This window comes from Pezoporus occidentalis, unplaced genomic scaffold (assembly GCF_034315485.1).
Source record: "Pezoporus occidentalis ecotype Australia unplaced genomic scaffold, CSIRO_AGI_Poc_V1 ctg68, whole genome shotgun sequence".
Taxonomy (NCBI): domain Eukaryota; kingdom Metazoa; phylum Chordata; class Aves; order Psittaciformes; family Psittacidae; genus Pezoporus; species Pezoporus occidentalis.
The window spans coordinates 2,648,556-2,672,100 of record NW_026916030.1 but is presented as its reverse complement, the minus strand read 5'-3'; the positions used below and the strand labels follow the sequence as shown (position 1 = coordinate 2,672,100).

The following is a 23,545-nucleotide window of genomic DNA, read 5'->3' as shown; positions in this document are numbered from 1 at the left end:
AAATGGGTTGTAAGTTGCATTTGGCATTAGGAAATAAACCCCAAAACAGCACCACCCCTCCCCATAAAAAAAAAAACAAAAACAAACCAAAACGCTAAAGCCCCTTCCCCAAAAGATTGTTCAGGCAGGTAAGGAAAGAGCAAAGTTCACACTCTCACTAGTATGAGCAGCTGTACAATTGCACAGAAAGTGTGACTTCCCTTGAAGGAGCATGGTAGAAGAGATTTTGGTGTTTGGATTTTGAAGTAGATGGCATTAGCATGTCTTGATGAAATAATGCTAAACATTAAGAGTATTTAAGCAGGTTAAGAACAAACTAATAGAACAACCATTCCACTCTGGTCTTTCACCATGTACATCAGAGATTGTGTATGAATTGGACCATAGAATTTGTAATCTTACAGCATAAAAAGAGTAAAGTGAAAAGCAGGAAATCAAAATTACTTGCAACGATTTGCACAGATAGGTGATAGAGCTCCTGCAATGAAAGCCTGAAATGCTATAGGGCTAAAGGCACAATGAGCCGCTTGTGTGTGTGACAGAAGTGACAGTTCAGTTTGATTGCTTCCCATGGCAGGCAGCACAGGAGACCTGCTCTCCTTCAGAGTTGTCCTTCTCTTCAGTCTCACATTGAGATATCCTTATACTGCCCCCAGGCTTAGCGAAATCATGTGTGAATGTAGCTTCAGTAGTATGCCAGCTCCATTCTTCAGTCCTGGGGAGCATGGGGGGATCCAGCTTGTACTTGCTATTTTTGTTTTCTGGAAAGGGAAAATGGCAAGGGGACTATGCCCCTTTTCCGGTTTGCCTCTTGCATATCATCAGAAAATTGGGCAACTTTTTATCACAAGTATGTTGATTTTGTATGGGCAGAGCATCAGTGAAAGATAAATTCTGGATAAATGTGTTGTTCTTTAAAACACACATTACTTCAGTCTAGTAAAACATCAAATGAAAACATTCTGTCTTTTTTTATCTTTCCCTAATTTAATTCATTGTTCTCTGTTCTTTTCATTCACTGAGTAGCAGCTTTTGGTAGTGACAGATACTGTATTGTGACTGAAATATGCATTTTGTAAGTCATAACTTGACTTGGTATTTAAATAAACTGTGTATGTACAGCGTGCAAGATTTATGCAGAACACAGCTGGAGGTATTCTGCGCAGAATTCCTATGGTTTAAAATGTCTCTTTCAAGTTGGAAAATGTGTTGTGAAGTAGATCCCATTATGATAATTGGACGTTCAGCTTCTCTGTCTTGCTCTATTATTTTTTTTGAATACAATTAACACATCACATACACTTCACCTGGTCTCTCCTCATTTACCTCTGACACTTCCTTGATATTTATTTAGACACATGTGGTGTCTTTGCTTTGAACTCAATAGTTGGTATATTCACTAGATTTTTTTTTAATAAACATTTTTCTCGTTTAGAGATATACAATTAGTTTGCATTGTTAGAGAAAAGTGTATGCATTGATGTTGATTTTAAGCCTTTTACTTATTTGTTAGATCATCCAGACATAAATTGTATAAAGATTGTAGAGAAAACTGTGATTATTTTCAAATCAAAATACCTGCTGGGAAGTTGCAGAAGCAGCTCATTTTATTGCAGTTCTCACAAGGGAACAGTACAGATGAGATGTGCAAAAAGATATCTAGAGAAAAAAAAAAATAAATATATATATATAAAAGAAGACTACCTTTAATTTGAAATTGTTGTATTTAAGGTGGCAAAACCAGGAAGCAGAAAACTCAATGTTTTGTTTGAATTAAGCTTTATTCTTTTAGATTCAGCTGCAATGCTTTTATTTCTGAAAACAAAAGAAAAGAGAGTAAGTTATTTTCCAAATAAAGCCACAGACTTAACCAGGACTTAATAAAATACTGTTGGCAGAGTTTTGATATGTGAAATAACAAAAGTAGTCTGCTGTGTTGTGTAACATGGGTAAACTGTTAGCTACATAACGCCATTATCCTCCAGAAGACAACTTGAAATTATATGAAATAGTTTTGGTAAATTTTTTGGGGAAAAAACCCCGAACTCACAACCGAAAAAAAACCCACACAAGGAAAATATCTGATAGATGAAATTTTAGTGATTTCACAGGAGAAGAGAATATGAAAATACCATTATGGTGTATAATTCATTTGTGGAAATTAGGTTTGGAGTTTCCTTCCTTTTTTTTTTAATTTTATTGTAGCTTTAGGAGCACTCCCAGGGCCTGGAGGTTTAATAAGGAACAAATCAAAAATCCAGTCACAGCTTGATTCTCACAATAAAGTAGGAAGTTATTCTGGATTATTTCATTAATTTTAGCTGCAGTTTGGAATAAACTGGGACTGTGTTTTTGTCGAGTTCCTGTTCACAGCCCATTCGCATGGTAGCTGTTTTCCATAAAATTTTCACTACTCATATTACTGAAGATAATTGTAAATTAGTTTATTACAGGAAAAAGGTGTCATGTATTGAATAAGAATTCATTTTCTTTGTTTTAAAATTGAATTTATCAACTGTAAGATTTTTAGGTCTAAGACTCCAAGGTTTTCCTATGAAAATTCAGAGCTATTCAGAAAAAAAAATGGGAAGTAAGCTGAGCCCTTGAATGAGTTTTAGATAAAGCATGATTTTTATCCTTACGGAAGGTTTGTATGAGTTCTCATGCATGGCAGAGAGTCTTCCTTGATTCCTGCAGCACCCCTTAGTTGTGAAATGGAAATCTGCACAGTGTGAAGGGTTCTGAAATGGTGTCCACAACAAAGGGACCATGGTGGTGACAGAGTACAAAAATGAGGTGTGTTTGGTTGCTTCACCGTAGCCATCACCATGGAGAGATCCATTGTTCTACCCTTGCATCTTTGCTGGGTTGCTTAGGGAAGGGCGTGATGCAGAAACCATTAGAACAGAGCATTTCTAAAGGAGACCTGTGTCACAATAATGCCAAAGGAAATCAGTGTGTTCTTTTGAGATACCTTTGACTTTGGCTTCCAATTTTCAAAATGTACATTTAAAATTATCTCTATATAGAACTACTTGGAAGACTATTTTATTTAATTTTTTTTTAATGAAATCATTCTATAATAAAATATTTCGAGTACTGGCTAAGCTGTAAAGCTTAGGGCTGATAAACAAAGCATCTGAAGCCAAATGGCCCCTTAGCTAACCCCAATTAAAATAAAGATTTCATTGCGCTCTGTCCTGACAGAGAGGGAACATATTGTTGCCTTTAAGGGAGTTTGGTTTAGTTAATGAAAGAATTTATTTCATTTTTTTTTTTTTTCAAATACAGAACCTAATTAAATAAGTTTCAACTTGACTTGTAGTTAAGGACATTTTAACTCCTTAAAGGATACTTTTGTGTCCAGGAGTAGCTCTCTTTTGAATAATTTCTGGTGCAGTATTTAGTTTTGTGATTTATATAATAAATTTTACAGCAGTTCTCATGGGAGTAACATGTTTTAAGTATACATACATACATGTTGTTGGTACTAAAAGTATTAAACTTGGCATTGAGGTTATTCTGTTCAAGTATCCTACTTGGTGTGAATTATTACTCAGAGATAGTAACTTACCCTAGATTCTTAAAAGCAATGTGGAAATGGAGGTTGCATGGTTTTGCTCTGAATGCGCTTTAAAAGCTGTAAATGATATATGTACATTGCTTACTCCTGCTGTTCAGTGAAAGGAAAGATATATCAAAGAATTATTTTTGGTGAAGCTCTCCAAGCAGTAGTTAAAATCTGTATCTCTGGAACATTTTTTCTTAGAGAGGATTAATGATGAAAATGAAAGCAATTTGTAAGGATTACAAAGGTGGTTAGCCTGCCTTTCTTCAGGATTCGTCTGTACTTGTATAGGTAAAGTTCATCCCCCATTTGTCAACTAATATAATAATTTATTACATATTCTCCACTAAAAATATGTGAAGAATAAAGAACACTTTTATCTAAAGGTGCTTTCTTCTTACATGCAAGAACGTTTTCTACTTCGCACTTGAAGGCAGTCAAAGAATGGGAATGCTGTCACTTCTCTTAATTTCTTACCTGGAATTTGAAAAATGTCAAATGGCTGCTGTGTCTGTGGTAGTAGAATCCTGTGAGATAAGGCATAGTCTCTGTTGAATAATAGTGAGTTATGCTGCTGGGCTGTGTTGTTCATGCTTTGTTCATGTACCTGTAATTAAAGCACCAGCCCAGCATTGATCAGCAAGTGGTGTTTACAGTTAAATTACTTGGTACAAAAGCTGAATCTAGTCAAGGATGTTCATGCTTAAGATAAACAATATTTAGTTGTAACAGGTATGTAACTGTTTCCCAAATGTATCTATGAAACTGTACATACATACTGGTTTGGAGCATGGCTTTCCAGTTAATGGGGAGGATTTCTTGATCAGAATTTTAAAATCATACATATTTTGCCTCCTGGGAGTTTTAAGCTGATGTTTGGAGTGTGTGTGCTTTTCCAAATGTCACTTAATCATGTGTTCTTCTTTACATGTTGAATAAATTGCATTCCCGCTCTGTTAAAATGAGTTTCCAAGGTGAGCAAAGAAGCTGTCTCCAACTAAGGGCTATTGATTTCCCCTAAGTTAAAGCCATTCCCAAGGCTTTTGACTACTTTTGCTTCAGATGCTGGATTTGATTATTACCTTCACCTATGGAGGTAGATGATACTTAAAAGATTTCTACCTGTGTGAGGAAATAAATTTTATTTACAGATAAGTCACAAATACTTCAGGTTTCAACTTTTAATTGAAAAAGTGTGTTGTTTGATGCAGGTGTGAACTTGAATAAAAGTAAGGACTCAATAGTCCCGGAGTCCTAAAAATCTTTATTTGGCATATGTTACAGATCTTGAGATAACTGAAATGCAGTGCTGTTCTTTTCCGTGAATTTCTGTAGATCATTATAATTAAGATGTTTTTCAGAAATCTCAAGAATAGTTGCCAAATGTAACCCAAAATAAGAGTTCTCGATATCCTCGTTCTGCCCTACAGCTACATTTCCCATCCATTATCTTGCCATATCTTATTGTGCTCAATTTTAATTAAATTACAATAGCAGTTTTGCAGTCATAAGTGACATGAAAGTTTTCCAAAGACTATTATACCCACAGGATATTTCCCTGATCTGTTCTTCTTGTTTTTCACCTTGTCCAAATTCTGTTCTTTGGTGACAGAGAGCATGGAACAGAAAATGAAGAACATGGTGTAGTGACTTGTTTACAGCCAGAAGTAATCAGTTGCACTTTGTTGTCTTTGGGAATATTTATTCCAATGGTCATATAAGAATTCTTAAAAACTGATGTATTTGATCAAGATCTTGGCTTTCACTTAATTTTATTTATGCTCAGTGTAACACTGGGTATTCTGTGTTTAGGTTTCAACATACAGATGCTGAATCTTTAAATACAAACCCTGCGTTTGCAGTGCTGCAACCACAGTTCTTGCTTTTCTGCCTTTAAGGGTGTTGTACTCACAAATGTTACCCACACATTTTACTTTGATATCCCAGAGTCTGAAAAGTCACTTTTTATGCTTTTAAAAAAATAATATTGTTGGATCGTCAGTCCTGTAATATTAATTGCTTGTCAAATCCCTAAGAAATAATGAATTAATGTGCTTGATCATAATGCCCTGTTAGGAGCTGAAGTTTGCTGATGTCCCCAGCCTCTCTATTTAACACAATTACAGATACACATTCAGGACGTTTGAGTGGATTGCATTTCATTAATACGATTTGAGCAGACAATACCAAGTTGCTGTTGGGCCTGCTCTGACAGCTAATTACTGAAATGAAGTGTGTACATGGCTAAGAAACAATGGAGCACTTGTCAGGAACATTGAAACAATGCAGAAATAGTGCCAAATCTTGGAGTCAATTCTATTCTATGTAGGCTAGGTAGTAATCCTGCTAAGCACTTTATCAAATGGTATTGAGGAAGTTTGTATTGGTTTGGGGGAAGATTGGAGGGGTACTTGGGAGAGGATTTATTTAAGACACAAGCAAGAGCAGACTCAGTAAATTTCTTGAGATGAAGGCCTCGGTCTGATAGAGTCGAAGGGGAGAGCTAACATTCAAGCTTCCTACCTTCCTGGTCTTTCCCAAACATCCAGATAGATCTGCAAAATTTTTAAAATTATCATGAAGATGGCTACAGAACGTTTTTTTTTCATCCAATTCTCCTGACTTCTGTGTTGTAAGAGAAGGTGCTAGTTATTATTGGAGATTTTTTCCTGTTCATGTTAGGAGAACTCTTGGATTACCAGCGTGGTTTATCCTGATGCATACATCCATATCCCCAGTTGTAACAAGAGCCACCTCTCAGTGGCTCATGTTATTTAATCTGTTTGTCTTGAAGTTCACAGGTAACATGGAGACAAGGGAGTTTGTATTAAATACACTTGAGCCTTTATTACCTCAGTGGCACTTGTTCATCTTTCTGGTTTAGAAAGGCATTTTTCTTCTTAATCCTTAAATATTAGTTAGTAAACAAAATCAGAGGAAACTGAGATGTGTTTTTCATTCCAGTGACAATAAGGAATGTGTTCATTTAATCATATTTGCAATCTGGTGAGCTGTACAAAATTGCAGCTTAGTTTCCTGGTCGGTACGAGAAGGCATCTTTTAAAGTGCACCAATTTTAAAAGCTCCACTGTTACAACCAAGATGCTTGAGAGGTTTTGCTTTAGTGTTCATTAACGAGTAACTCAAGGATACACTACAGGCCATACCATCAGGCAGTAAACTAATTGCAGCAGAAAAATACTCTATTTCTTGTTGAATTTGAATTGTGAATCAGAAATGTTTAGATTCATCTGCAGCTTCGGTTGAAGACAGAAAGGACAGTGGCAGCTTGCCTGTAAAGGGTTTGCCTGCCTGATCAACTCAAAAATCCATGGTGAGGTGCTGGAATAGTTTGCCATTCTTGCAATTCATTTTACAAAACAAGTTCCAGACTGAGCTCTGCTTTCATGTATTCTCTCTCCATGGAAATTATGTCCTTTTTCTCATTTCAAATTAGATGAGTACAATGAAATCCTTATTTTACATATTTATTAACAAGGCTTTCATCCCTGTGGTATTGTAACTATCCTCACTACTGTATGCAAAGAAATTACAAGGAGAACTCTGAAACCTTTAGGAGGAGGTATATGTGATCACTGTTTTTCAAGCTCATATCTGTATTCTTGCATGTTGCTCCACCAGCCCTTACTTGTTCGCCTTCCTTTCCGTGCACTGTTGATGGCATTGATTTTGTTTTTCCCAGTTCTGAAGTAAATCACATTACAGACCTCATGCCATGCTCAAATCCCTTTGGATATCCATTGTTAGAAAATTGATGAGTGAAGTGACTCCAGTGCCTGGTATTTGGAGGGTTAAGGGAATTTTTAGCCTCACCAAAAAGTATTTGGTCAGGTACTCAGGTGCTGGAAATTTTCTTAGCAACATCAGTCACTGAGGAACACAATCATCTGCTGTTCTGGGGTAGAGATTACAGAGCTTAATCATTAGCTACTATAAGCTGCAGCTGATGCCAGACTCTACCCCCTTTACACCTAATTAGCCTCATTAATGAGCTCTTCTGCTCTCCACAGAGAGGGCTTCCTCCTTGGAATAGAAGGCAAAAATACTTCACCCAGGTAGATGTGCTGAAACCTTTAATTATTGCCCACACCTGCAAAGCGTTGTGTCTCTGACAGCAATATTGCTTAGCTGAAATTGTGCTTACTTCCAGTGACCACAGTACAATGTGTTAACTCTTTAGCACCTTAGGAACAGTTTTTAAGTATTTATAGGGTATAAGCCTATAAGCACTTGAGAATTATATGCTTAAACAAGTTGGGTGTGTTTTATAGGGGTAGGAGGGTTGTATGTCACAAAATTGTTTCTGAAGTTCCTGAGTATTTTGTTTAACCCTGAAAAATGAGTTGAAATTGCTGTTGAATGTCAAGTAATGCATTTCCAGAACTAAGAACACTGTTAGGCAAATTACATTCTTTAAATGAGCAACTTTTGCATTTGGAACAATGTAATTTTGTACTGCTAAAATTGAAATATGGACAAATCCTTGTGTAGTAATCAATGTAGGTGGGCTAATTAAGTGTTCTGGTGTCATTCTCAGCTGCAGCAAGTATTGGTAAATACTACAGCCTAGTGTTTAAATTTATTGAAATCTGATAACATTGTGTTGGTTTTGTTGTTTATTTGTGTTAATGCTAAAGGAGCTATTGAAATATTTCTGTGTGCACAAACTGATTGTGCCCTTTAGAGCAAACGTCTATGTACCTTTATCAAATTGGCTCAAAAGACAACTGAAGTCAGTGCTTATGCTAGTTTTTCATGGGTAGAGTTCAAAATCTTAATTTCTCTGTTCAAATACTTAGGTTATTTAGTAACTTTTACCAGAGTAGCCAGCTTGCTTGACTTTCCAGCAGGAAATGTCTACTGTGAAAATATCTGTCATCCAAGATGGCATCAGATGTCATCCATCTCTGGCACCAGAAAGAATGTGATCCAGGCCCATGGGGTGCTGAGCTTCCTTCAAGATGAAGTGAGCAGGGGGAAGTGTTTCATTTTACTGCTTTCATACTTACCTTAGCTTTCTCAGCTTCCAGCTTGGCATTCCAGCACGTGAAGCAATTGGAGAGAAAATCTTGCACTATAGGGTGCTCCAAGTTTGCAGGCAACTGTAGCCACAAGTTATGGTTCTTTCTGAGGGAGTTTGAGCCAAGAAAGTTCTTTTCCTGGAAATTCATCTTCTAAAATGAATAGACGATTGTGTGCCTCCTGCAAGGTGAGTTCAGTGCCTGTGCAGAGTGACAGGGCTTTTCTGCCAAAGTTGAGATATTGTTAGTTTTAGCCAACTTTCCCTTAAAGATGTTCTTAGCAAAATGCTGAGCTGATGTGGGCTAAATTAGTACAGTTTAATAGGAAGTTGGAACAGAAAGTATATTCATACAATTGAAAGAGTATGAAGAAACTGAAATTAGGGTCTCAAAGCTGTGAGGTAATGGAGATAATAGACATCATTATTAGCAGTTCTTGAGAATATGTAGAGCAAAGTTTGTTTCACTTTATTAATAGTTAAGACAACATCAAGCCTCACCAGCCAAGGTGTAGTAGTGTGCTATGTAAATCAGAGAGATTCATGTGTATTTTCCGTGACTGCAGTTTGTATTGAATGCCAAGATAAAGCATCAAAATTAGTGATTTTTTCAAACATTTGGATAACATTTTGTCAATTGTTAGTGCTGCTCCTAACTATTCCATCAATGGAATTGAAGTCTGTGGACTCTTCTGATTGAAACCTTGGCAGGTGTGGTTCTGTTTCCTGGGTGGCAGAGCCTGAGGTTCCAGGGCAGATGAGAAGGACTTTTACAAGATAAAAATTATCATTGAGGGCATGTGGGTCTGGAGGGGAGCAGCATTGGTGTTGTTGGCCCAGCGAATATCTGCCCATCTGCTCTCTGTCAGAATACGTTAGAAGTGCATCTGGGTCCGTGCCCCAGAGTTGCAGCTCCGAGCGGGTTATGTGCTTGTCTCCACGACAACTCAAGGAACTGTGTAAACTGCTGCGCTCTGAGCCAGATGCTTCCCTGCACATGTGGTCTAATTAGATGGCATTTCCCCCCCTTCCCCGCCCAGAAGAGTTCAGAAATTTTGCATGGTTTCCATGTCAAAAATGTGTCGCTGATGTAATGGGAGTCAGGAGGAGTCATGTGGCCAAACACTAAATAATTGCACTTGCTGCAAAGCTCAGCTTCAGTGTGTGTGAGCTCTGGGTTTGTAGGAATGCAGAGCAAATTCCCTTTGGTTGTTTCATCATGGATTGAGCAAAACCTGTGGGGGAAGTGTTGAAAGGAAAAATCTAGGGGTTTTTTACATCCTAACACTGGATGCAACTTTCTTTTTGTGACTATACCAGGAAGGAATTGGAGGACTGAGGCAGATTACATGTCTTGCAATAGATGCTTGCAAGACACAGCGTTCTCAGCCTCCCAGAAGCAGGATTTCTTTACCTTGTTTCTTTTTTTTCAAGGGTTTGAATAGAAACTGCAAGGAGTGAAATGTAGAGAAGAGCTTGGAGAAGTAAAACCAAACCCGACTTATAAAAACTAACACCATCTAATATGGCGGTATCCTTTATCTGTTGTGAGATGGGGCAAAGGGCTTCCTTTAGTGCCAGTGGTCGAGCAGCTCTATGAAAAGTAATGGAAAAGTAGCACAGGTTTTGTGGTTATACTAATGTGGCTTTTTCTGTGTCTTGCCTCCTCATGTGGTAAAATCTGAGCCTTTTCCTAAAAGTGAAAGGAGAGTGAAGAGTTCTTATTTATTGTAAAAGGGGAATGCTTTAGTTTGCTTTTTTCCATCTGTGAGAAGTATCCTGAGCAGTTGTGGACTTGATTTCTTAGTTCTTTCCCAGAAGTTGCTTGGGCATACATACAATATACTAAAGCTCTGTATGAACAGTATAGAGGCAAGTGTGTTTGGTGTGGCAAGTTCCAGTTGTTCCCAGGAGTGGATCCTGTTGTGTCTTTAAGAGTCTAATGATATATGTTACTGATTTATAATCTCACATCTGTGATAAATAACCATAGCAAGCAGATGTGCATATGCATTTTTATATTAATCCTTGACCACTTAGGCTTCCCCAGAGACTGTTACATGACTCGAGCGGAAAGGAATGAAACTTTTTTTTCCAGTGTCCCTAATCCAGTGCCTTGGATTACCTCTCTCAGGGGACATGATAAATCCTTTCTCTAAAGTGACTTTTTCTGGCTGGGTTTGTTCATGACACTAGTTGAGGCTTCCACACCAAATTACCAAGTGGCATAACATGATGACAAATCAAACCTCAGTGAGTACTAGCATAGTAATAGCATTTCCTTTGCAGATACTATATGGAGGTGGCATTGCATATCATGTTATCTTGTATGCTGTGCATTAGTGTATCTACCAGAGACTGGATGTCTCTAACTCTGTGAAAACTTAGTTTAATTTCATTATATCTATTTTATTTACAGAGATGGGGGCTTTGTTACTTAGCTGAGAGAGTGGGGTTTTATGACCTACGTTTATGACTAAAGCTTCTCTCACGTGTCTTTAGTGAAGCTAAAAATATTTTATTCTCCTTCTACATCTATATTAGCGTTTAAATAGCATATTAAAATATTTGGATTTTGAAAATAGCTGGTTTATTCAATGTGCTTGCACAAACCCATATTTTCAACGTACTTGGGTGAATCCTGAAAGCTTCATTGATTTAGATGAGTTTTGGCTTTTTACATGCATCTAAGAAATCAAACCAAAGCAAAATACTAACATTTGTGACTTTCAGGCCTATTGGTCATTTCTAAATCTTGGCCAATCATTTATCATTGTTGCAGACATTTATTTTTCCATATTTTAGCAAAATATTCTTGAGTTTTAATAAATGAAACAAAAAGAAAAAGCTTTATCTTATTAAAGTCATCTATCTCGTAGAAAATACTTTGTGTAGATTGTGTTTCCAAGCACACTTCTCTATTTTGTCATAGTATAAAATAACTCGTATAAAGAATTGCACTGTAATTTTTTTTCTCCTTTTTTTTTGTATTGTCACTAACGTTCTACAATAGCTAAAGTAGGAAAAGGCTGCTTTATTATAGGGAGCCTGAATTGGTAGCTGCTTTGCATGCAGAACATACCAGCTTCAATGGGAGTATTGCTCATGGAATGATTGCAGAACTAGGCCCTGAAATTACCTTGCCAGCTAATGATAAAATCGCATGCAGGCCACAGGGGTTTTTGTGGAATAAATATAAGAGTGGAACAATATACAGTACACATTATACCAGTAATTTAAAGCATATTCAGGACAAAGAGAGAGTTCCTAGTGCAGGCAGCATCATAGAGATTTGCTGTATCTGATAAAGATTAGGTTTCTCAGCTCATAATACCATACTATTACTTTTCTTTTGTTAGTCTTTCAACACCTACACTCATGCATTGACACAATATCAAGTAGGAAGAGGAAGAATAGCCTCCTATTTAAGGTACTGAACAGGGATTAAAGAAATTTCGGTTCTTTTCCCTGGCTCTGCCAGAGACTTTTGTGACCGTGCACAAGTTACTTATTATTTTCATGCCTCTATTCTTGATCTGTGAAATGGTGATATTTTTTCTTACCCCCCTTCCCCCCAACCCTAAATGCTGGCTGGGGGGCATGGAGGGAAATCTCTTTTCTTGCTGGCTTCTTTGCACTTTGTCTTCCAGGTTTGTGGCTGGAGTTCCAGAGACATGAAGCTTAGGGATAGAAAAGACTGGCTGGTGCTGGTGATTTGGATGTCAGGGCAGGCAGTGGCTTGAATTAGCTATATGGACACTCTGAAAGGTGGTTTGCTCTGTTACTGTAAAGTAGTTTTGTTACTTGTGAATATGACTATGTATTATTTACTTGTTCTAACATGAGAATGTCAGGTATCCTAATAATCTAAAAGGGTTTGAAAGGAGGAGCAAAAAAGTTGCTATGTGACATAGATTTTTTTCCCAGTTACACGTTTCTTGTTAGTTTCATCTTTTATTTGAAGTCGGTTTTGTGCAAAGTGTGTCAGATCCTGTAATGGTGTTGGGTGTAACTGCCTGAAACCATATGTAAAAGGGGTGGTGTTGGACTTCCAGTGAATCTATCAGTGTCTGAGCTGCTTTTCTTACAATGTTTTAATGCAAATAAATTTTATTCTTTATTTTTTTCACCCAAAAGTTTCATGGTAATTTTAACACACCTAAAGTTTTTGATTTGAAGGCAGTTTGGATGTTGTAGAATTGATTGCAGTTTAATGATGCATTGCATTACAATAATACATGTATTACTTGGCTTCTAGAAGAAGCACTAGCCACAGAGTTCTTATTACAGTGTTTTAAGTTTTTGATGAAGTTTGAACATGTGGAGATTATAATTTCCCATTTAAAGTTGTGTGTTTAAATTGCTGTGACTGTCTAGTCCTGTCCAGGTTAGGAGTTTGGGAAGCACATTGTATAAGTTAATTTGTGCACTGTACGATTTGTCTCACCTCCTGTGAGTTGTCTGTCAGGGAATGTTTTGGGAAAGCAAGCTCCAGGCTCTTATAAGGGTGATGCCTCTGCTGGTGCATACAGCTTGCTGGGTGTGCCTGTACCTGCCATCCACAGCACAGGTAGCAGCTCAATTTCAACACCTGACATTTTGAAGGGGATGTTGATGTGACTAAGTGTTATGATTGATGTCAGCAATTTGACTGACTCACAGTCGCCTTTCTCCCTTTTATTTCTCCTCCAATGATATTGTAACAACTTATTAAAGGAGTTATCAGATCACATGCAGAAGAATGACAGCTGTCAGAAATTCCAGTTCTCCAGCAGCTGCAAGGGTTGAGAATTAAGAGAAATGACCCACTGTTGGATACTGTAAACGATATAAAAAGTATATAGCCTGTAACTATTATAAAACCATGGTAAGGATATTCACTCTTGTTGTCTCTCTACCAGAGGTTTTATAAGTTAGCGAGGAATGTGAAAAAAAGGTCTGAAATTGGTAGTAAAAATGGGCATCTACATGAGACAGTGTCTGGACAGTGCAGTCTGCATTGATAAATAACATGGCTTTTAAATGCTTTTCAAGATTACACTTAGCAATAATAATTTATCTGAACTGGTAAGCTCTTTCTGAACAGTTTTAATTTAGTTTTCCTTAGAAGAAGTGTGGTCAAATCTCTGAGCACATGATTTCTTTGTTCCTGAGCAGAATCTTGAAATGCTAATAAAGCTGTGGTATCATTTGCTTAGTGCAGAGTATTTGATCTATGCTTTCTTTATTCCATTATGACTGAGGCAGATGCAGAGAGCTTTCCTGTGCTGAACGTATGTACCAGTTATGGGGAGGTTATTTGTCGTTGCAATTGCAAACGAATGAGCCAATGTCCTATCAGGTGTCTGTCACCATTTTCAGGTTTTCTTTATGGAATCCTGCTGGCTGACTGATGATCCTTCTTCAGCTGTGATGAGCTAATCTTTCCTTGACATTGTAATCGCAATTCCTGAAAGGTCTGCAGAGCAGTTGCTTGCCTTTGGTTGCTGTTGTGCCTGACATTGACATATATATCCAGATCAGTAGGATCATTCTCCTATCTTAGTTTCATTACAATTCTGGATGGAATTAAGGATGATGATTCCTAGGATATCGCTACAGGCTTTACTTTGTCATTTGCAACATAACCAATTTCAGTAAAGGATGTGGTTATTTGCAACATCTAGGTAGTAATAAACCAGTGATACATGAATCTCTTGCATGTCTGTTCTTGTGGTGTATTTGGGGGTTGCTGCACAGATACTGACATCAGGCTTACAGCTTGTAGACTGTCAGATTGTCATCTTGTTCTGCACCTTTAAATTCAACCCATCTTTTTTCATTTTGTGGCTGGTTTACAGAGCAGCTCTAATGGCTTGTGTGTTTATTAGAGAGGCTTCGAAAGAGCACCTACATGGTTTAAAGGCATGCATACAGAAGCACAAAATTCATTACCATGCACCACAGGCTGACCATGATAATGCAGAAGAAATTGTGTATATCTTCTATGGCATAAGTTTTAGCATTGTCTAAACAAAAGTCTTCAGGTTTAAGTAGTTGGGGGGGGGTCTGTTGTTTTTTTTTTTACTTTTAGGATCAAGTTTTGTGAAATCTTTGCTTGTTCAAGAGACACTCACTGTTGACCTAACTCTAACCCTGCCTCTATTGTCTTAATGTTTTCTTCAGCAGTCGCAGCTTGGCTTTAAAATTCCATTACCCAGATGCACGCTTTGGTATCCCATCTCTTACAGAAGTGGGAATAGACAGACTTCCATGAGTTACATGGACACCTGTGTGTCTTTCGAGAAGTATCATTTCTGTTTGGCTCTTTCCCTTCCTTCAAGTCCCTCTCTAATCTGTGCTGTCTTATGTCCTGCATATCTTTGGTCCTTTATAGTCACTGTGAAAGTTACTGCCATGGCATGGCCTGTCTGTGAGTTTGGCAAGTTGGGTAATTCAGATATGATGCTTCTGACACAGACTGTCTGAACAAGGTCCTGTGCCCTCTTCCGAAAGAAAGATCTTGTTTCTGAGGAAAAGTGGTTTCCTTGAAAGATGGGGGATCTTGGTGAGTTTTTTTTTTTTCCACCATAGCTGATCAAAATCAGACCTACCTTTCACTTTGCATTATGGCTTCTTAAAATAAAACAGCAGTTTTCATGCAATTTCAGAACAGTTTGACGTAAGTCCCAGACTCGTTTTGTTTTTCACTTGCTGCCTTAAGTAGTTTTAAATACTAATTTAGAGTGTAACAGAATTCTAATTAAAAATAGGGCTGGCAACAGATCAGGTGTGGCTGAAACTTTTCAGCGTTTTCAGGGGTCGTGAGACAGCAGCACTGTCCTGATGAGCTTCATTTATGCCATATGAATATAAAATATTCATATAAAGGGAAATTTACAAAGGCATAAAAAAGGTACCTATGTTTTCCGTGCACTGGGAATCTTAAATCTTAGTTTTATATTTTGAGGTTACTTCTCTGTGTTAAGATTGCAGATTAAACGTCTTTGAAATGTGCAGATGTTTGTACTTAAGAAATAATTTTGTCACCCAATCTTGAAATATATGTGAATTATCTGATATTACAGATCAAATCAGATTCCTCAGAGTCATATGGTGCACATATTCAGAGCATTTGCAATGCCGTATCTTAGTCTCTATTATACATTTATAGTTGGAGAGGGGAATAGTGGGTATTTAAAGTATTGATGGATCAAGGCCTAAAATCTAATTGTTGGAAACAGCAAGTTTAGGATTTGATGGGTTTATCAGGACAAGTTATTATGATTGTTATACATGTGAGTAAGACCATTCATTTCACAAAATATCTGCAGTTCTTAGCATGTCCCCTTGTGCATAATGTCATCTGTCAGTAAAAGCAGAGCTGATCAGCTTTATAGTTTACAGTTAACTAAGTCTGTCAAGAAAATGGTCTTATTGTCCAGCTTATCTTTTTGTAATGAAGCTGTGGATGGGGGTTAGCAACACTGTGTTCACCCTCTTGGAGGTCAGGGAGGATGGAAGGTACTAATGCATTCCAAGCTGAAAAGCTCACGCTTGACCTTGGTTATTAAAGTTTTTCCTATCATCTAGCAGCAGTTGAGCCTGAATTGTCTTTTAAGAAGTCAAAAGGTCTAATCACCCTAATGAACAAACTCAATCATTAGTACTTTGGAGAAGGAAGTGTGTTAACACTGCAATAACACTGGTTCCCCCCGCTGTAGTGTGTGTGTTTGTAGGAATGGTACATAGCTTGGTGGTAAGAGGAGAAGCTGGTGTCATTGTGCTGGATGTTCAGTGGAGTAGAGGAAGCTTCTGCTGGGCAGGGTGTAATTCTTTCCACCAGGTTCATGCTCTTCTCTGGCCGTGGGAGAAATTTTGGGGGTTTGTAAGTGAGGATTAAATGAAAGCTAAACCTGCCCTTGGTGAACTTCTCTGATCATGGACTTATCTACACTTTTCTTCATGTATTCCTCCCTACTTGTTTCACACTCTAGATTGTGTCTATGTCAGACAAATATTTTTCATTTGTTACGTTGTAGTAGCTGAAACTACTGAGAAAGCCTTTTTCATAATGGTCAAGTAGATGTTACATGCTGCTGTTTGTGGTACTGTTGCCCAGGCCCTGCTTTGGAAGTGTCCGTCACTAGTTTCTGTAGTCACAGGTACATTTGCAATCTCCTAAGATTTTCCCTCCCTAATGTTAGTGCTATGTAGTGTCCTGACTTATCCTTCCTGGTACCTGAAAGAGACTTTCATTTGCCAAGTTACCTCTTGCTTATTGAAGTTTTGACACTTCCATGTCATGCAGAAGTTCTGTCCCTTTCTGATACTTACTAACATGAGTGAGTGAGCTGTTAGTCTTTTAAACGCATTAAAACCTTTCAGGCATACCTTGACTTCTGGGACAGAACCTTTGTCCTGGCAGTGGTCACTGTGTCATGGAGACTGTCACCAGTGTCTTGCTTACCAAGCTCATGCCAGCCAGACCCATTTCACTAAACTTTTTTCCTCTGTTCACTTTGAAACATTGACTTGTGATTCATTCTCCCATGATGAAACCAAAGCCGCAGGGGAAGAAAAAAAACCAAAAAGCTTTTACTCACTTACGCTTTTTGCCTGGAAAGATCTTGAAAGGTTGTTGGGATTTTGTTTTACTCTGTAAATACCTGCTCGAGTAAATCAGAGAGCCTTAAAACTAATTATCTGGAAACTGTAGTTGCTGCATAAGAAACCTGCTTTGTTTTCCAAATCCATGGTATTTCATTGGGCCAAGGAAAAGGTGACAGGAAGACTGACTTCTTCCCCCTTTGAAAATGCTCCATCCTGTGCTTAGATCGCTAACATGAAAAGCTTCCCAAAACCGGAATGAAACCACCATTTTAAAGGGGGTGCTTGAAGGTTTTTTGCTGTCTAATGTTGATTTTGAACACTCAACAGATGAAGAGCCCAAATGTATTTTAATAAGAGTATGAAAAAGCCTCTATATTAATTATACATCAGTATGGTTTTATCATTCTTTGTTACTTTCTTGATTTTAATTCAGTAAATATATATGCTTGCTACATAGAGTATTTGTAGATTTAAGTGTGGGGGAAATTTGTGCCCTTATGGCAGATGCACAGCAGACTTCAGCATTAACATAACTCATTAAAATAAGATAAAAGTAGAGCTGCAAAACAATTTCTGTCTTTTGCCAACAAGATTGTGAAAAAGGGATATTTCCCTCATTCAAGAAAGTCTAATCTGAGCTGGGGAGAGAACAGAGCAGACATTCCTGACTTGTTTCTGCAGGTTACCTGGTTGGGTCTACTGAGGCAGAGAAGCACTGTATAAAAAATTAAGAGGACTGTGTGTCATATTTTGGGGACATTAAGTAAAATTATCTTTTTGGATGATGAAAGTTCCTTCACCAGTATCGCAAAATGTGCATAAAGCGAAATGTGTTTTATCTTGATACGCAGTTTGCTGTTTTTCAACCTGTTTCTCCGTCACATGGTTGAAACCTGGAAAATAAACTACAATTTACTGGATGATTTGTAAAGTCTATTAATCTACTTATTTTGGAAGGGTAGTAGATAAAAAGGGGACTGGATTCAAATGGATTCAGAGAAATCTTTTTCTGTTTCAATGCTCTGAACTCTACAGGGTGAACCCATCACTTTTTGTGAAGAAACGTTTGTGTCCCATCGTTCTGCTGTCATGAGGCAGTTCCTTCAGAATGCCATTCAGCTCCAGCTCTTTAAGCAGGTACCAGCTTAATTGCTCTAATGTAGAAGCAGATTCTTTCACAATAGTAGTGAAAACTACTGTAGTAGTTTTCCTGTAGTTCTTGATCTGTCAGCCGCATAATGAGGAAAACTCATATAGTTGTAGCACCTTAATTCCTGCTTGCTGCCTTTTCTCAGATTCAGGTGATGAGCCTTTCTGTATTTTAAGAGGTGTGTAGGTTTTCCCCTAAAGGTCTCTATTCTCAGTTTTGATCTGAGCATACCTAGACCAAATATATCTGCTGTAAACTTTGTACAGAAAGTGCATTCCTGTTAAACGTGACATTACTGCTTCAGGGAAGCTGAAAACATACATGCGTAGGCAAAGACATGAATGCTGTTTTTTAAGTGAAGCAGCATTTTGCAGTGGTAAACATTTTGCCAGTTCAGGTTGTATTTTCATTTGATGTAGACTCCCTTCCCAGTAAGAACATTGATTTTATTCTAGCAAATGCAGAATAAAGTCTTTCTGGAAAGGTAAAGGATGGGGTGGTTGATTTATGTATACTCTCTTTTAACACTGGTGTAGTTCATTGATGGCCGTCTGGATCTTCTTAACTCTGGTGAGGGCTTCAGTGATGTTTTTGAAGAAGAGATAAATATGGGGGAATATGCAGGTAAGAAATTCAGTATTTGAAAGTAATTTCAGATACTGTTCTTGACTTATTGTTTGTGGGCCATTGTGATGTAATGGGTCATAGTGGTCACCTAAATAATAGAGGCTGCAATGATCCCTATAGTTTAAAGTGTCCTAAATTTTTGTTCTTTCCTCTGATGAGAACTTTGAGTAATGTATTGTAGTTTGAATGAAGTCTGGTCAGTCTTAGAAAACCTCAGCTTTCCCACTTGGCTAAATACAACTAGAAGAGCTCTTGCAGTGGAGGATACTGAAAAACTTTGGCTTTACCCAGAAGTACCTCACATTTCTTTTAGCAGTCTTAAAAACAAAACAGTCAGTGTTCTCAAATGTCTGAAGGACAACCCAGCTAAACCAGAAATGCCTCTTAGCAAGTAAAAGAAAAGTTGTAGGTATCTCCTCAATTATTTGTTGTGTTTCCCTGAAAAGGATGGTTGGTTGTCTGTTTCTGTACTGTTTATGCTCTTAGAACCACTAAGTGCTAACATGTCTGGCTTGTTTCTATTTGGTAGAGAGTTATAGTTTGTTTAATTTTGTGATTCTTTCTAGGTAGTGACAAATTGTATCACCAGTGGCTCTCTACAGTAAGGGTAAGAACCCAGTCTTCTTCCAACAGGCATTCTAATTCTTACTGGACCACTGTACAGTTCTGCGTGGCTGTTAACCTCAGGCCTCATGCACAGGACTGTGTTGTATCCTTCAGTGTTCAGCTTTTACTGGTTTGAGTTTAGCTGTGAAAAGCCAATGCCCTCTTCAGATGCAGAGCAGAAGAAAAAATACACTTAAAAAAAAAAAATCATAATAGAAAAAAGATTTAAATCTTAAGAATTCCTAATGTCTTAGAGACATCCGGAAATAGGTTCTTGTCATTTTAGAAAATAATGTGTATATCCCTTTCCTTGTAACAGAACAGGAAAAAAAGGGAACATTGCCACACCACAAAGCTCATTGTAAAATGGTGCGAAGTGCTGAACAGGGTCAGCCCTGTTTGGGAGGGGGTTGTATCTCTTTAGTTTAGTGCTCCAGTTTTATAAATTAAAAATCTAGATACTTATGGAGAATAATATCTTGTTAGAGCTGATTTTGAAAGTCTCTTTTGATGCATAAAATGTAATATATTGGAAAGCAAAATATTTCTTGCTTTGGGTAAGAGTCAATAAGGAAGATTGAATTTTTTTCTGACAGAATTGAGTTTTGCAGCATTCCATTTGCCTGCTGCTCTGCTTACAAATGGAGTTGTGCTCCTTACACAGAATGCTAAGCTCAATGTTATCTTGGTAATTTCTAATTAAACGTATTTTGTAACAGTAACTTTAAAAAGCCTATCTCATAGTCAGATAGTTAAATTTATACATAGGTGTATATAAATATAGATGACAAGTAACTTAAAAATTAGGAAAGGGAATGGCTGAGAGTGAATATAAAACTATGTAATTAAACTCAACAGTTTATATTTTTTGTGATGATTGTCATGTAGGAACAGAAGTAGCAAATCTTAAAACTGCATCTGATTGTATCTGATCTCTGCAAATGCAGTTTTGTATTGAAATAAGAAAATAAAAAGTTATTTAAGGTTTTAATCCTTTGATTTTGCCCATCTCCTGTATTTGCCAGGTAAGGTACTGTACAGCAGTGCTCACCAGTGTGTGAAAGATGTTTAAAACGCCAACCAGACTAACATATTATTCTGCCTGACATGTTGCTGTCTTGTGACTTCTATTATGTTCACCACATGCAATTCAGCTTTTTTGGAATTAATGTTTATGACTGTAGTTAGATTTCATTTTCCCTGAATTTATCCCTTTATCAACTACTTAGATGCCTTTGATAAATAGTATTGTGGGATCATGAAAAGGAAAATAAAAAGAAAGGTCTTGCTTCTTCAGATTAAAGATACAGGCTTCCCTGAAGTGGAAAATTCACATGGAGTATTTGTTAGGATACTTCTGTCTTAAACTTGTTTGGATTTTAATGCAATGTACAGGACACCCTTGAGGCTGAGGGAAGCAGTCATAGGACATAGTTTTTTGTGAGATGGCCTGTCAGATAAGGGCTCTTGGTATTAGGAGACACTGATGTTTTTCCAGTGAAAACTGCTGTATTGGGGTTCCTCTGGAAAACCAGAGAAATATTTAATATGATTTACTTATGTTCTGTTTCTTTGAATTTACCATTTTAACTTAGCTCTGCTAACAAGCATAGTTAACGCTTTGTTATTTTAAGAATGGTGGAGTTTAGATTGCTGTTTGCTTTTAAAGAGCTTTGATAAAATTTGTTCTATTGTTACTATAATTATAGAAAGGAAGTGGAGCCATTTTAAATACAGTGAAGACCAAAGCCAACCCTGCCATGAAGACTGTCTATAAGTTTGTAAGTATCAAGTACTGGCTTACTACTGAGATTAAGAGTCTAATTATGATTCTCTTTTAACCTTTCAAATGCAACTCAAGACTTACATTCATTCTTATTAGACTCACAAAATGACTTAAAATACACATTCATTTAAATCTCAATTTTCGATGGAAAAGTCATTTTGAAATTCAAACATAATTGAAATGCAAAGGAGAAGGGGAACTTGTGATTTCCTTTGAAAGTATAGATGATAAATTCTATTACATAGAACTATTTCTGAGAAATAATGCCTATATGCTTTACTGAGCCACTCTACCATCTCATCATTACTCTGTTGGAAATCATTGTTACCTCAGGTTTCTCTGCTTGCAGTTTCATCGAAATAAGGGAATCCTCTCATTTTCCAAATTGTTTCCATCTTTTCTAAATGTCAACTAATTTTCCCTAGAGATTTCTTATACGTGCTTATTTAGACCCCAACTTAGTGAGTTATTCTTTAAATGAAAATGTTTCCAGTTTTGTTAACAAACAGCTAGTACAGTACTGGGTTATCACGCATGGCTGCCAGTTCCACTGTGCAAGATAAACCAACAGAAACAAGTGAGGATCAGTGTAAGGTCAGTTTTAGGAAATAATGCCCCAAAAAGCATTGAGATAACTGTTTGAACTTTGTTTTTCTGCTGCCTTTCTCCAGCCTGAGAAAGATGAGTAGGATGAGATTAGCTCTACTATATGGAACTGGCATCTAGTGTCCTGCAAGGAGCAAGTTTGCAGCCTTACTGTTCTTGTTGATTGTTAACTTACAGCAAAGATAACTACTGAGGGAGGAAGACCAAAGCTGTGGAATGCAAAAAGCTAAAAGATGTGTGTGGCATCAAAACAGAGAAAACTGAATTTTTTCAATGAGGGAGGAGAAGAGAGAAATAGCGGGTTTGTTTGCTTGGGATTTTTTTAGCTTTCTATTTGTTTTAATGTGTTTTCAGTATCCTGTTACAATTTCTTCCTTGCCATTTTTAGTAACTAGAGAAGGTGAATCCTGATGCACTGAAATCACTGCTTAGTCACTGCTAGAAATAGAAGGGGATTTTAACTTAAATTAATTTTTCATGCAGGCAAAAGATCATGCAAAAATGGGAATAAAAGAAGTGAAAAACCGCTTGAAGCAAAAGGTACTTGAAGTTCTTACTCAAAATGTATAAGCACCATGTATGAAATACTTAGCCACAAAAAGCATTATGTGATCAATGGGAAGCTGTTTGATACGGTGTTGTTAGCACACTTCAAAATGCATTACCAGCTGTCCTGGATTTTTCACACTGTTATAAATATTCACAGACACACACAAAAAAATTGTCTTCAGACACATTAAGGCTCTGACTCAAACCCACGAAAGCCAGAAAATTGGGTGTTCTGTTTGGAATGGTCCCTCTCGTGTCCTTCGTGCTGGGGCATTGTGGAAGCAGACTCTGTGTGAACTGGGAGAGCTTTCTTATGGCAGTGGCAGTGAACTTTTTGCAAATGGCAAATTGTTGTTATTACTACAGTAATTGGTTAGGAAAAAAAGTGTATGTCTGTCCTTGGGAAAAGGGTTGATATGTTTCTTGAGTGTCTATTGCAAAGTTTAGGCATAAAGGAATTAGAGCTGGTGTTCATTTCACATTTGAATTATTACAGAAAAAAATACTCAGGCTGTTTGTTGTTTTCCCAATCTGTCTTTGTTTGTAAACAGCACGATTCCAAGAATGCTGAATTGTGTTTGAACAATGTGTTATGCAATACTAATTGCTCGTTTTAAGCCAAAAGTATGGTCATATCGATACATACCTTATGAATGGATGGTTAACTCTACCTTGGGTTTATTTCACGTATTCTATTTATTCTTTGAAGCAGAGCTATTAGTCTTTTTGGAAAAACAGAGTAGCTAACTTTCTCCTAGAACTGGAGTTCTTACTCAGAAATCTTTATTCAATTTGTCACAAATAGTTTTGGGTTGTTTGGTGGTTTTTAATCTGTGACATCTCAGTAAATTTCTTCTCTAAATTCCTAGACCACTGTCTTAAGACATCACTGCAAATGTATTCCTGTGACACAAACAGAAATCTACCTGCATATGTCAGTAAAGTGTTAATACACAGGGATTGTTGTGCAGGCAGGTTACCGGCTTATCAAACTGCATGTACAATCCAAAGGCTGCTCGC

At 37.3% G+C, this 23,545-nt stretch overlaps 1 protein-coding gene across 8 annotated transcripts in view; it reads left to right on the top strand.

Moving 5' to 3' along the window:
* DENND1A (DENN domain containing 1A) overlaps nt 1–23,545 on the top strand; it is a 189,512-nt gene that overhangs the window by 129,755 nt on the left and 36,212 nt on the right. For all 8 annotated transcript variants that reach the window (XM_062641011.1, XM_062641010.1, XM_062641012.1 and 5 more), the window contains exons 14-18: nt 18,237–18,338; nt 18,888–18,975; nt 19,545–19,585; nt 21,294–21,365; nt 22,460–22,516. In XM_062641011.1, coding sequence (XP_062496995.1) covers nt 18,237–18,338; nt 18,888–18,975; nt 19,545–19,585; nt 21,294–21,365; nt 22,460–22,516 — 360 coding nt within the window. The remainder of the gene's footprint in view (nt 1–18,236; nt 18,339–18,887; nt 18,976–19,544; nt 19,586–21,293; nt 21,366–22,459; nt 22,517–23,545) is intronic.